Source organism: Uranotaenia lowii, chromosome 3 (genome assembly GCF_029784155.1).
Source record: "Uranotaenia lowii strain MFRU-FL chromosome 3, ASM2978415v1, whole genome shotgun sequence".
NCBI classification, from domain to species: domain Eukaryota; kingdom Metazoa; phylum Arthropoda; class Insecta; order Diptera; family Culicidae; genus Uranotaenia; species Uranotaenia lowii.
Window position 1 is genome coordinate 215,608,601 of NC_073693.1, and position 13,818 is coordinate 215,622,418.

At 37.8% G+C, this 13,818-nt stretch overlaps 1 protein-coding gene across 1 annotated transcript; it reads left to right on the top strand.

Moving 5' to 3' along the window:
- The first annotated feature begins 11,919 nt into the window (after positions 1-11,919).
- On the top strand, positions 11,920-12,487 carry LOC129750913 (circumsporozoite protein-like). Its single transcript, XM_055746109.1, has 2 exons — positions 11,920-12,026; positions 12,090-12,487. The coding sequence occupies exons 1-2, from the start codon at positions 11,984-11,986 to the stop codon at positions 12,407-12,409; spliced, it is 363 nt and encodes a 120-aa protein (XP_055602084.1). The 5' UTR covers positions 11,920-11,983; the 3' UTR covers positions 12,410-12,487.
- Positions 12,488-13,818: the final 1,331 nt, after the last annotated feature.

A 13,818-nucleotide genomic window follows, 5' to 3' on the forward strand; every position in this document is an offset into this window, starting at 1 on the left:
ATGTTTTTTTATATGTTTTTTAAATCAAATTGGATGTCAAGTCACAGAGAACAGACGTACAAGCTCGAACAAAAAATCGTCAAAAAAGTGTGTAAAATTTCAAATGCTATCTTCAAAAATTACGTTAAAAATTGACTACAAACAGTTCCATCTATTGCCGTTCAAAAGTTACAAATCAATTTTTAAGTGCCCAGTTTTCGATAAGGCGTAATCGTATTTCAACTCACAAAAAATCAATCCAAAGTTACAGTAAAATGGAAATTGCTAAATCAATCAAATCAGGGGAAATCAACTGGGCGCATTCACTTTCTTTATTTTTGCCCTACTATGACAGTTAAGATAACAAACAGCTTTGGTATAAGTTTTCGCATTTCTTGAACAGTAATTTTTGTTAGAAAATGCATCACCTTTTCCAAAAAATTCTTCACTTTTAACGTTTTTGTCCCAGTTTGGTACAGTTGTTAAAACTGCTGTGAAAGAAGAGCCAGGTAAATCATTTTGAATCTGTTTAATTTACGCGGGATCTTTCATGCGATCATTACTATCCTATAAGCATTGGATCATGATAGCAATTTGTGCTTTGATCTCAGAATCATGATTGCATGTACCCTAAAACGGGGTAAGATTGATCACTTTTTCACTAGTATGAACGAAAAAAATGGTTGCAGAAATTTATAATACTACTTTAAATTTGATTTAAAATCGATTTCGTTTTTGTTTAGAATTTGATGCTTTGAGGTAACATTACTTTTGGAAATGTCATATTTTTTTAAATATCATAAATTTACCTCAAAAAACAACAAAAACTACGGCAAAACTTTGAATTCACTAAGGAAAAAATTTGAGCCGTCACATAAATCAACTTGCTGCTTCTAAACGCTTTGATTCCATCAGGAAGGGTGTTTGTTTGCGAGCCTCCGAGAAAGTAGATATTTACAGATTTTTAAATATCATCTTTATAACCATTTGAATTTTTTTAAAACAAACAAAGTTTTACCCAATTTGAAACTAAACATGTCGGTTTTAAAACATAGAAAAAAATACTAAGCTATTTTAACTTTAGACTAAGTTATTGATGATTATGTGACAGTATTTCAGGTTGATCAAAGTTCCCCGTTTTACGGTATTTTAATTTGTATTAAAAAAAATTTCAGTGCTCAAATGCACTCATCTTGGTGGTCATCAAACTTTGTTCAATGAAATACGGTCACGTACTTTCACGCTGAATACCTTTAAAAACTGTTTCTGATTTAATTCCGGTTACACACTTAATCTTTTCTTCTGTGGTCGGAACGATTCCATCATGCATTTTTAACAGCTGGACACTTTCCAGCAAATTTTCAGCAATTTGAAATACTGGAAATATCAACAAATTGCATGCTGAAAATCAGCAAATCTCCAAAAAGGCATTTCGAATAACCTACAAATGTTCGGTTGGTAGTTATTAGTTTTTTTTACTGCTATTATTCACTTCTCCCTTAATAAAGAACATATGTATTGTAATGATCGTTATGTTGGCCATAATGACGAAAAAAGAAATAACAGTGTAAGAGTGAGTGTGTGTTTGAGTGAGTTACTAATAGAAACTGTGTGAATGGATTGAGTGTCTGAGAACTTTGTAGAGAGTGCTAGGGAAAAAACGGTCAGATTATGATAAGCAGTAGAACGAAGAGCACGTAAATATAAAAATTGTTCCGAAAAATTAAATCCAGTGTTCCGTTTCAAAGACATTCCGAAAATAATTCCGTTTACAACCTCAGAAGTGGGATATAGCCCTGCGGTCGCTAAGTTTGAGGATATCGGTTCGAGTGAAAATGGACAATATTAATCGCTCGAGTAAAACTGAACTGATGGCGTGGCTGCAGGACCGCCATATTGAATTTCCACAATCTGCAACGGTCCGACATTTGCGAGCCCTCCACGATATTGAGGTGCAGAGGGAACGAAGAAACAACGCGGATGGAGAGATTCCTTCTGGCTCCGGAAGTCCTGAACGAAATTATGGCGAAGGGGAAATCGGAGAAGAGCAGCAATTGGATGCTGAGATACGCCTGTTGCAGAAACGTCGACTCGTGGCCGATTTGCGCCGGGAAATTGCTGTGATTGAAGCCGAGCTCAACATTGTCGCTCCTCCCGTCATTCCGATGAAGGTGCCTGATTTTTGAGACATTAAATATTCCGTCCCAACTTTTTCTGGTGGTGCTGCGTATGATGCCGAAAAATGGATACAGGATTTTGAGCAAGCGTGCGAATCCATCCATGGCGATGACGATTTCCGATTCATGGCAATACGGCGGATGATGGAAGCAGAATTGTTTTTGAGAGCTGATCGATCGAGGAATTATCAACAATTCAGAACCAGCTTTATGGAAAACTTCGGTTATGTGCATTCTGTCTCGGAGATCATCGACATAATGAAAAAGACGACGTTCAATGCCGCGAAAACTTCAGTTACTGGCTACATCTTGAAGATGCAAGAAATCGCATCCCGAGCGAACATCGACGAAAAACAGACGGTGGAGCTGATTGTTGATGGGTTTCGCGATCGTTCTGCTAACATTGCGGTTCTCTATCAAGCGACGACGATCGTGCAATTGAAACAACTAGCTCATCGGTATTCCCAATTGAGGGATATGTACTCTGCACCGTTCACAAAATCCAGCAAAGGGAGAGTAGCTGCTAAACCAACAACGAAACCTTCCGACGTTAGGTGCTTCAATTGCTCCGGGATGGGACATGTATCAGCATCTTGTCCTGAACCAAAACGAGAGATTGGATCTTGCTTCCGGTGTGGTTCAAACCAACACAGATTGAAGGACTGCCCCAAACCTGCCTTAGCGGTCAGACGACAGGTTGCTATGGTGGACGATTTTCGGCGAGGCCCAGCTTTGACGGATGACAGACCAGAGGAGTCAAATGGTGGAACTATCACGGAGATAAATGAGGTGAGTGTAACCTTCCTAACAGATTCCGATGTGCAACATAGCAGAAAATTCATGTCACTTTTTGACACTGGAAGTCCGATTAATTTGATAAAAAGATCGGCAGTCCCATGTCTTTCTATCTCCACAGAGAAAATCAATTCCGGTTATAAAGGCGTAGGTGGACTTCCCTTGTGTACATTCGGTATCATCCCTGTTCGTGTGACGTTTCGCTACCGGACAAAAACTATAAAGTTGTACACAGTCCCTGATCACTTCATATGTCACCCTCTACTCCTTGGACGAGAATTTCTAACAAGTTTTGGTATTACTTTATATGATCATTTTGTTTCTGATAATTTGAAAGTTGAACTTCATGATATGAATGAAATAAGAATTGCCGGTGAACGGCTTCATTGCGTTTATAATTTTTTTGAAAATAATTCTTCATTTCTTTCCTACCCCCTAAATTGTTCGAAATGTAATCCAGCTGACTCTGTATGCGACTCCGCAGCATGCGATTATTTCGTCCCTGATATTTTCACAATTGATGTTAGCGATAATCAAAATTTTAAGTACAATATTAACCCCGACTTGAGTGCTATAATTCGTGGACAAATTAAAAAGATAATTGATCAAGACTATTGGATCTATCTAATATTCCAGCTCAACAGCATGATTATGAAATGAGGCTGAAGTTGACATCCGATGTTCCTATAAGTTTTGCTCCTCGTCGACTATAATATTCCGACAGAAAAGACGTAGATAACATAGTCGATAGCTTGTTAGCCGAAGGTATCATTCAACCTAGTAATTCACCCTACTCGTTTCCAATAGTTTTGCGGCAGAAGAAATCAGGAGAGAAGAGTTTGTGTGTTGACTATCGAGCTTTAAATAAAATAACAGTGCGCGATAGCTATCCAATTCCATTGACCGATGATTGCTTGGAACGTCTAGAAGGGAAAAAGTATTTCACTGTACTGGGTTTGAAGAATGGATTCCACCAGGTCAATGTTGCTGCTGATTCCATTTCGTATACCTCATTTGTAACTCCTGGAGGTCAGTACGAGTACCGGAAGATGCCGTTCGGGTTGAGAAACGCTCCTGCAGTGTTTCAGCGTTTCATCAATGGAGTGTTGGATTCGTTTATCAAAGAAGGGTCAGTAGTAGTTTACTTAGATGACGTAACTTTGGCATCTCATACGATTGAAGAACATCTTGAACTATTGCAGCGTGTCATGCGACGACTTGCTGAATATAGATTGGAAGTAAAATTTAAGAAATGTTTTTTTGGTTATTGTGAGATTGATTTATTGGGATTCACTGTTAGTACTAAGGGTATCCGTCCAAACGGGTCGCATTTGGAAGCCATCAAGTCAATGGCCTTGCCGGTAGATGTAAAGCAATTGTCGAAAGCTCTTGGACTATTTTCATACTTCCGTCGATTCGTTCCCTTCTTTTCGTCTATTGCAAAACCATTGCGGGAGTTAACTAAACCCGATGTAAAATCCGATTTCAATGAAGGTTGCATACAGTCTTTTAACACACTTCGGGAAAGTTTAGTATCTGCACCCGTCCTTGCTTTGTATAGTCCTGATCGAGAGACCGAGCTACATTGCGATGCTAGCACTGATGGCTTTGGAGGCATACTGCTTCAGAAACAGGACGACGGTAAATTTCATAAAGTTGCGTACTTTTCGCAACGAACGAGCCCTGCCGAGTCCCGCTACCACAGTTTTGAACTTGAAACGCTGGCCATAATTTACTCGCTTCGCACATTTCGTATTTACTTGGAAGGCATACCATTTCGTATTGTAACAGATTGTAATTCTGTCACAATGACTGTGAACAGGGCTAACGTGAATAGAAGAATCGCTCGTTGGGTTATCGAATTAGAAAATTTCCACTACACCATCCAACACAGGAGTGGTAAACTGATGAGCCACGTTGATGCATTGAGCCGGCTCCCTTCCGTTACTATTCGCACAACCGAGGATTCTACGCAAGTTGTTTCTGCCATTGATCCCGAGGATATAACGTTTCAACTCCAAATCACTCAGAATCGTGACAGTGAGATAGCCCTTCTCAGAGAAAAGCTGGAGATTGGTTCAGTTGATGGTTTCGTACTTGAATACGGTCTGGTGTATCGGTCTGTCGGTGATGAAAAGAATTTGCTTTATGTTCCAAAAGAGATGGAAACAAATGTAGTACGACATGCCCATGAGAAGATTGGTCATATGGGTGTGGCTAAATGCATTGAACAGATAAAAATGCACTATTGGTTTCCCAAAATGAAGGAAAAAGTGAGCAAGTTTATTCAAAACTGCATTCGTTGTATAATGTATTCCGTCCCTCCAACTAGTAATCACAAAACTTTGCACAATATCCCGAAAATTCCTATTCCTTTTGACACTTTGCATATTGACCACTTCGGGCCGTTGCCATCCATTATTTCAAAGAGAAAATATATACTCGTCGTCGTGGATGCTTTCACAAAGTACGTCAAGCTGTATGCGGTTAACTCTACCAGTACTAAGGAGGTACGTGCGTGTCTTGAAAAGTACTTCGAACATTACAGTCGACCAAGACGTATCATTAGTGACCGTGGAACATGTTTTAAGTCTCTCGAATTCAGCTCTTTTCTTTTGGACCATAATATCGAACACGTCAAGGTAGGAACTGCGTCGGCTCAAGCGAACGGACAGGTCGAAAGGGTTAATCGTATTATCAAATCCATGCTTGCGAAGATCTCTGAACCGGTCCAGCACTCTGACTGGTCAAAAATGTTGATAAAAACTGAGTTTGCACTGAATAATTCGATTCATTCCACTACTCGTCAGACACCGTCTATGCTTCTTTTTGGGGTCAACCAGCGGGGTCGTGAAGTTGACAGGCTTTCTGAGTTCCTGGAAGAAGGTCAGAAAATTAGTAGAGACTTGGATTCGTTAAGGAATTCAGCTGTAGAGAACATTCAATCTTCACAGGATAAAAATTTGACGTATTTTCAGAAGAAACATAAGCCTGCTATAAGATTCGAATTAGGTGAATATGTCGTTATGAGAAACGTTGATACAACTCTTGGCACGAACAAAAAGTTTATCCCAAAATATAAAGGACCCTATCGCGTCCATAAAGTTCTACCAAATGATCGATATGTTGTCAGGGACATAGAAAATGCTCAGATTTCACAAATTCCGTACGATGGCATAATTGAAGCTTCTAGACTAAAACGATGGGCCGATTGGCGGGACTGCTATGATGATATCGAAGAATAATTGCACGAATCTGGAAGGATTGTTACACTTACTCTGTTATAATTGCCTGTATTTTAAAGAAAACCTTCCTTACCAAAAACCTTTCCTTGATATTGTGTCCTACTAACCCCGAGAAGGCCACGGGTAATTGGCTTCCCATACTAACATCTAAAGTTAATTTTGATTTATGTGAATTTGAAAGTTCCTGATCGAGACGATCAGATGACAGGATGGCCGAGTTGTAATGATCGTTATGTTGGCCATAATGACGAAAAAAGAAATAACCGTGTAAGAGTGAGTGTGTGTTTGAGTGAGTTACTAATAGAAACTGTGTGAATGGATTGAGTGTCTGAGAACTTTGTAGAGAGTGCTAGGGAAAAAAACGGTCAGATTATAATAAGCAGTAGAACGAAGAGCACGTAAATATAAAAATTGTTCCGAAAAATTAAATCCAGTGTTCCGTTTCAATGACATTCCGAAAATAATTCCGTTTACAGTATGCATGATTTTTTTAAAATTAATAATTTCACAAATATCAAACGCTAGTTGACCCGGTGTGCTTCGCTGCACCTTTTAAAATCAATAAATTGTGTGAACATAGTATCATTATAAAAAATTTTTCGATATCTTTACAATGAGAGCTTTCACATCATATGTTTTTCAATGATCGTTTTGAAATCTGATATTAAGTACTACATTTTATTTGCTTTTCTTCCCAGCAATGCGAAGAGGATCCACGAACTGCCATATCAACATTTCTTCGTAAAGAACCTCTCATGTGAAATATGGTTTTTTTTTTGCTTGAAAAGATTTTAAAACTATGCGATAAAAGCTCCCCCATTCCTGGCTCTGTATTGCATGGAATTTTTCTTTTAAAAAAATAGAAACCTTTTTTGTACACGAATACTTTTTTTTTCAAATTTGGTTCCATTTGGTTCCACCTATCTTCTCTTTCAATCCCGTGAGGGGAACCAAATCATTTTGAATTTAAATACTCTTCCAAATTTGTTACCATTTGCTAGATTAGCAATCGAGTTGTTAAAAAAATGTATGAGAGCTCCCCTTCCCCCTCCCTATCGAATCAGTGGAAAGAGGTAGAAGCTTTGAACAATTATAGAAAAATAATTCAACTAGAATACCCTTTGCTATTAAATTTGAATAATAAGTTCTCGAGGAATCCAAATATATCGATGAAAACCTCCCTCCTCTTTCCCCTCTTCCGGTTGGAGAGGGTGAGGGTCTCGAAACATAATTTCTCGTACTTCAATATACTTCCCTGTTAAATTTTGTTTTTTTGTTCGATTAGTTTTCGAGTAATACATAAAACTGTAAGGGAGACCCTTTTTCCATATCTTATCACCCCAGTGAAAGGACAGATTCCCCTCAAACATAGTAGAAACTTGACTCGTAACCTTATACCTTGCTATGTATTTTGATGTAATTAATTCTTTCACGAAAAACATTTTTTAAAACCATAATTTTTAGAAAGCTTGAATAGATTTGGCCCTAAATTTTTTTCTTCAAAAGATGAAACTGTTTTTTTTTATCTTTCCTATCCCTTATCTAATGAAAATCTCTGTTGCAGATTATCCTACTTTTCAAGATGGATAATCTTCTTGTACATTGGTTTGTTTTAATTTTATTCATTCAGGAATCCTTAAAAAGACTTTCGAACTTTGTTGAACCATGATCAAATCTTACTTTGCATGTTTTCAATTGTATGTGTGTATTTTTTCGCTTTTTTAATTTACACTGCTTTATTATAAGTTTACCTTAAATGTTGAATGCTCATTAATAGTCTTTTAAAGTTATCGGAAACAGATAATCTCTGCACCGAAGTCACCATTTCAATTTTTCTATTCTTGGGCACAAACATCCAATTAATTATTTTGAAGAGTAGTCAATGCTACATTCTAAAATATCATTTGTTTGAATTTGCAGTACTAAACAGTTTTACAATAAATTTTATCAAAATTGATGGTCGAATCGACTACATTGGTCATCAATTATAACTCAAAAGTTAGAAATTGGCCAAGAAATTGAATTGTATAAAACTCAAAACCTCAGGTTTAATAATCTTATCAATTTTTGAATCCCCCGTTTAAATTCCTCGAAGGCTATTGAAGCTCTGAACTCGCAGCCTTGGCCTTATAACTCGGATTCTAATTATTTTTTTTTTGCTCTATGAGGATTTCCAGAAATAAGAATATGGTTGGCTTTTAAAAGCTGGAATTTATGGAAATCGGTACATCAGTTTTTCAACACTCAGTCCAAATAGTTATTCAGCAGAAGAAGTCAATTCATTGTTCACTGTTTGTTTTTGTAGACTCTCGAAGCTCCCCTGTAATGTTAAAGTGCACTTTTAAAGCCACTACAATTTTAGTTAATATACTTCTAACAGGTTTGTAGTATTTTTAAATCCAACATGTAGGCTAATTATTGCATCCAAATATCTCGTACCGGTACCACGTGCTTTAAACAGTATAAGGAGAAAAAAAACATCCGTCAAAATTTAATGCTTAGCAAGCCTTGATTTGCTATCCACTACACGTGAACTCTGGATGGTTCCTTCTAAAGCCCGGCCCATGGTGATGGTGAAAATAACCCCGCCAAAGGAAACGAAAATTGCCACAAAATGGGTGCCAAGACTTTTGGTTCGTGGGAATAAGCACGAAATTTGTATGGGAGGCTCCGTAAAATAGAAACTAATAGTGAGCTTTATTGTTATCACGTTCGTCGCCATGGGACCCATATTCAGTTGACGGGTGTATTTTCTAGGGGGCCCCGTCACATAAAAAAACGTATGACGCTCTCTTACTCAAGTAAGCCGCTCAGTTTAGCCACACGTTGCAAATCTTGATATCTCCCTCTTTTCGTTCTCGCTCCGAGATTTTCTTTGGGCCCGGCTAGTTAAACTACCAAAATGAGCGTGACAACGAACGTGTTAATCAATAGCTGAAGCACCGGAAGCATTCACTATAGTCTTGAGGCATTCAATTTTCACTCAGTTGAATTTTTCCTCCAAAAATAAACAAGTCCGAATCTGACCGATCGATTGCTGATTTTCCAGCAATACGAATCGATTGATGGAAAATTTCCAGCAAACAAGAATAAGTGCTGGAAAAACCAGCAAGAAGAGAATAGGATAGGACACACTTATGATACAGATTTTTCTGGCTTCCCGATCAGAAAAGCATATCAAAATCGTTACTCAAACCTATCTCAGCGAGATACACTTTATCTGACTCAGTTAATGTTTCGATATGAGATTTGCTATTTAGGTTTTTTCGAAAACAGAATTATATCTACTTTTGATAAAAACAATTTTATCAAACGCACTTTTGAGAGAAGTTCAGCTTCACTAAATAAGAATAAATAGTCCCTGTAGGAGAGACAATTCCAATGATTGTTCCATTTTAAAAACCTTTTGATTTTTAACAATTTTCTATCTTTATTTTATCCATCATTAAGTATGCATGAACGATTTATTTGTTGTTACTTTGAACTACCAATTGGTTCGGGTTTAGTTGTTAAGATTAATATATATGTTAAATAGAATTCAAAAAGCTTTCAGCTTAAGACAATCATTAATGTAAAATTCTATATGGAAATTCTTTACGCTTAGTGCACACACAAACTAAGTTTTTATATGAAGTTTTAATTCAGGCCATATATGCCCAAAGGTCCGATAAAAATTCAAAACATGATATAACCATTGATTGGTGTCAATTTAATAGCATCAAAGTATACTTAAACTGTGTAGTAATATAAGGATCTAATTTGTTTTCATTTCAACCCCCATCAAATATTCAAATTTGCAGTCCAGCTTTAAAATTATTACGCCTGTGTGTATGCAACTGCCATAAAAAACCTGGTGGAAAATAGCAGAAAATTATGAACTTTTGAAAAGAAAAAAAATGTTGATTGATTTCTCTTTTATCAAATTATTCTTGAAAATGTAAATTTTTCTCGAGTTTTCATTCAAATATATGGAATCGATATTTCGTACAGTTGGAAAAATTATCCAGAAAACGAAATCGAGTGTCCAGTCAAATTGCTCTAACTTTTTAACCGTTGGGTAGAATTTGATGAAAATTTGGGTAGATTTAGTTCATAGTGCATTGTTTACATCCTGCAAGTTATAAAGTCCTGTGATCAAAACTCGCGGAAATGGAGTCGAAAGAACAGCTCGCGCGAGATAAAATTTTGCTCAATCATCACGAGAACAAGGATCTCTCGCATCGTTCCATCGCTGAAATGATGGGAATCGCGAATTTCAAGGTGTCACGAGTGATTAAGCGGTTCGAGTAACGATTGACCACCGAACGGAAGCCCAGAAGTGAAGTCTTAGCCAAATCCCGAACGCCTCCGTTCGGGATGTGGCTGAAAAGCTGCACCTAAGCCGAAGTTTTGTCCAGAAGGCTAAAACTTTGGCTGGGTACAAAAAGCCCCTAATCGCGACGAGAAGCAGAGCTAGTCCGCCAAAACCCGTGCCAGGAAGTTGTACTTCAACATGCTGACGAAAGTTGAATGCTGCATCATGGACGACGAAACATATGTGAAGGCGACTTCAAACAGATCCCCAGCAACCTGTTTTTCATGGCCAAGGATAAGTCCAGTGCTCCGCAGCATGTCCGTACTCAGAATTCCTGGTTTGGCAAGCTATCGTGCGAGAAGCGGAGTACAACTTTCGTGACCCAGGGCATGATGAACGGACAGAGTGCCTTTAGAAGCGGCTGCTTCCTCTCCTGAAGACCCACAACGTCGCAACATTCTTCTGGTCGGATTTGACCTCAAGCCACTTCTCCAAGACGTACTGAAGTGGTATGAGGACAGTAAGTTCAATTTTGTGACGAAAATGTTCAACTCTCCCAACACTCCGGAGCTCCGCCCCATCAAGAAGTACTGGACGATTATGAAGCAGCTTTTTACACGAGGCTGTCAAGACAGTCGAGGAACTGAAGAAAGTATGGGTTTACATGCAAAAAAACGGTTGATTCAAAGGTTGTGCAGAATTTTATGGCTGGGTTCAAGGTCAAGGTGTGCGCATTTGCGTATAGACTGCAAATAAAATACGAGTAAAATGGTAAAATTAATTTTGATAGTTATTTTTTAATCCCTAAAAATTTGATGGCCATCGGATCGAACTCGAATTTTGGGAATTAATTTTGCGTGTGGCATTTTTAGGAGTTTTATAAGTTGTTATCCTGGCGGCCATAGCGTAGTGGATAGAGGTCAAGACCATGAGATAGACTCTTTATGTAAGTTGCCGTTTCCAGCTGATGCTAGACATTTCATAACCTCCATAAATGTACATCATCAAGGATCATGTTCCACTAAGATCGTATTTTTTTTTAATTTGTATTCGTGTTTCAAAATAACCGTTGACTCTCGGTCAAAACACTTTTTTTTGACACCAGGCCGTAGATCAATAACTTAGGTTTATAATTCAGCTTTCTCAGTCTTGTTTATGATTTGTTTTGATCGTAAAAATCATGTTCTTTTCCTCGTTTCACAGCAATGGTAGTTGAAACTTATCAAAGCTTCAACGCGACCAATTAAACTAATAGTGGTCCGTTATCGCATTCCTTCGAATATGAGCAACTGCGAGAACCGACGTATGGAATTAGCATAAATAGTTTCATTATCAACTTTGGTTCAATTGAGGCTTCGTTGATTGAAAATGTTCGCAGGTAAGCAGGTTGACGTTTAGTATAAATATCAAAAAGTTTCAATGAATCGACATCAGTCATCAGCTGTTCGTTCTTCAAACACCAATAGCAGTTCTAAGGTTTACACAGTTTCAAGATGTTCAAGTTTACAGCTTTCGCCCTTCTTGTGATCGTGGCCGGTAAGTCATTGCTCTGCGAGCTTAATCTCTGATTTATTTAACTAAACTTTATTTTTCCTAAAGTTGTCCAGGGTGCCCCACAGATTCCTGGCGCAGATATGCCTGGCACGGATATGCCTACCACGCCTGGTCAGGAAATGCCTGGCACGGATATGTCAAGTACGGAAATGCCTAATATGCCAGAAACAAGCACTCCTGAAGCTCCTGGAGCTCCTGATGCTCCAGGAGCACCTGCAGCTCCTGATGCTCCAGCAGCACCTGCAGCTCCAGGAGCTCCTGCAACTCCTGAAGCTCCTAATATGCCAAATCCAGGCAATGCCATTAGTGGCATTGCAGGCGGTATCGCTAGTGGCATTGCCAGTCGCGTCAGCAATCGATCATAAGCTGTTGAATGGTTTACGCGTGCCGGATAAAGAACGGTTGTTATTTGTGCATATGTGGTTATAATAAAATGGAAGAGTTCTTAGCTTAAGAAAAGTCTTTTTTGAAGTGAAAGAAATCCCCCCATACTGTCTCCAGTCCCATCATCAAATTGGCAATCGCTTTTCAGGTCTTACCTCCACATCCCTAAATTCAAAGTTAAATTGTGATTTATGTTTGAAAATTTTGATTTAAAATCATGAAGGTTTCGTTTTACTGATTATACAGGGTTTATTGTCCCCTTACTTCAACAAAATGCTTAACGCCTTTTAACTACGACATAAATCTTCAATTCGCCATCTAAACGATCAGTTACACTCATTAAACACGGTGTCTCTGAGGGAACCATTTATTTTAAACCATTCGAAAAATGGGACTTTTCCCTTTCATTTGAGCCCAAATATTTATATCATAATCTACCTAGAACAATTTTTTTTTTGAAGGTTTTTAATCTTTTTTAATGGTTTATTCAAAGACAAAATCATACTAATCACTGTGAAAACGCTTGTTTTACCTTCAGCGTTGATCAAACTCCATATGTCACTACCATGATCTTATAGGAAATTTTCCTGGCTATAACTTTGTAGAAAATATCAAAGTGATACAAATTGAGACAAATGAGTTGTAATGTGACAAAAAGAGTTATTATTATTTCATTTGAAAAATCTAATAAAAGTTCACATCACTGATTGTTCCAAGACCAGAAATAGTATTCTAGGGTAGAGGCCCCTAAGACAACGGCTTAAGGAAGCTTTTTTCATTAGTCAAATAGCACTGCCTTCCGTGTTGGTTTAAAACTGTCATTCATTCATTGAACTATATTTTTAATATTGTGTTATGAAATTATGCAGGAAATAGATCAATCCATTACGTACTTTTGATACAATTAATGATGTATTTTCCACATCCAAGTTCTAAGTTGTAGCTAGGTACCATTGCTTGGCTAAGGCAATTGCAGGCAGCGCAATATTAGACCTTACAAATTGAATCCACCCTGCAAATGTATTTTGTACCAACACACTCTCCAATGGACAGGGCCAACTCAATTATTGATTGTAGAGTAGGGTGGCCCAAAATTGTACTATGTCTGGAATTTTGGGGGCTCAAGCTTCAAATGATAGCTTAGGGTGTAAGAAACAATATTTTATATGGCAGCGACTCAAAAAAATGATATTTAGAGGTCGGCAGGTCGCACTGGTTCGATTTTTGGAAAAAGATAATTTTTTCGACATTTTGTCCTAATGAATTTTTAAGATCTCGAAAAAGTATCAAACATGTGTCTCTAATATATTTTAAATTTTCTTTTGAATGTCAGTTTTAAACTAAAAATTTATTGGGAATGTTTTGGACTCTCAATTTGTATGTATGATTA

What these genes read in the sequence shown, in the direction of transcription:
- LOC129750913 (XM_055746109.1), top strand. Translation starts at nt 11,984, where the DNA reads ATGTTCAAGTTTACAGCTTTCGCCCTTCTTGTGATCGTGGCCG. An exon ending in CCTTCTTGTGATCGTGGCCG is followed by an intron (nt 12,027 to 12,089) that starts GTAAGTCATTGC and finishes TTTTTCCTAAAG; the next exon opens with TTGTCCAGGGTGCCCCACAG.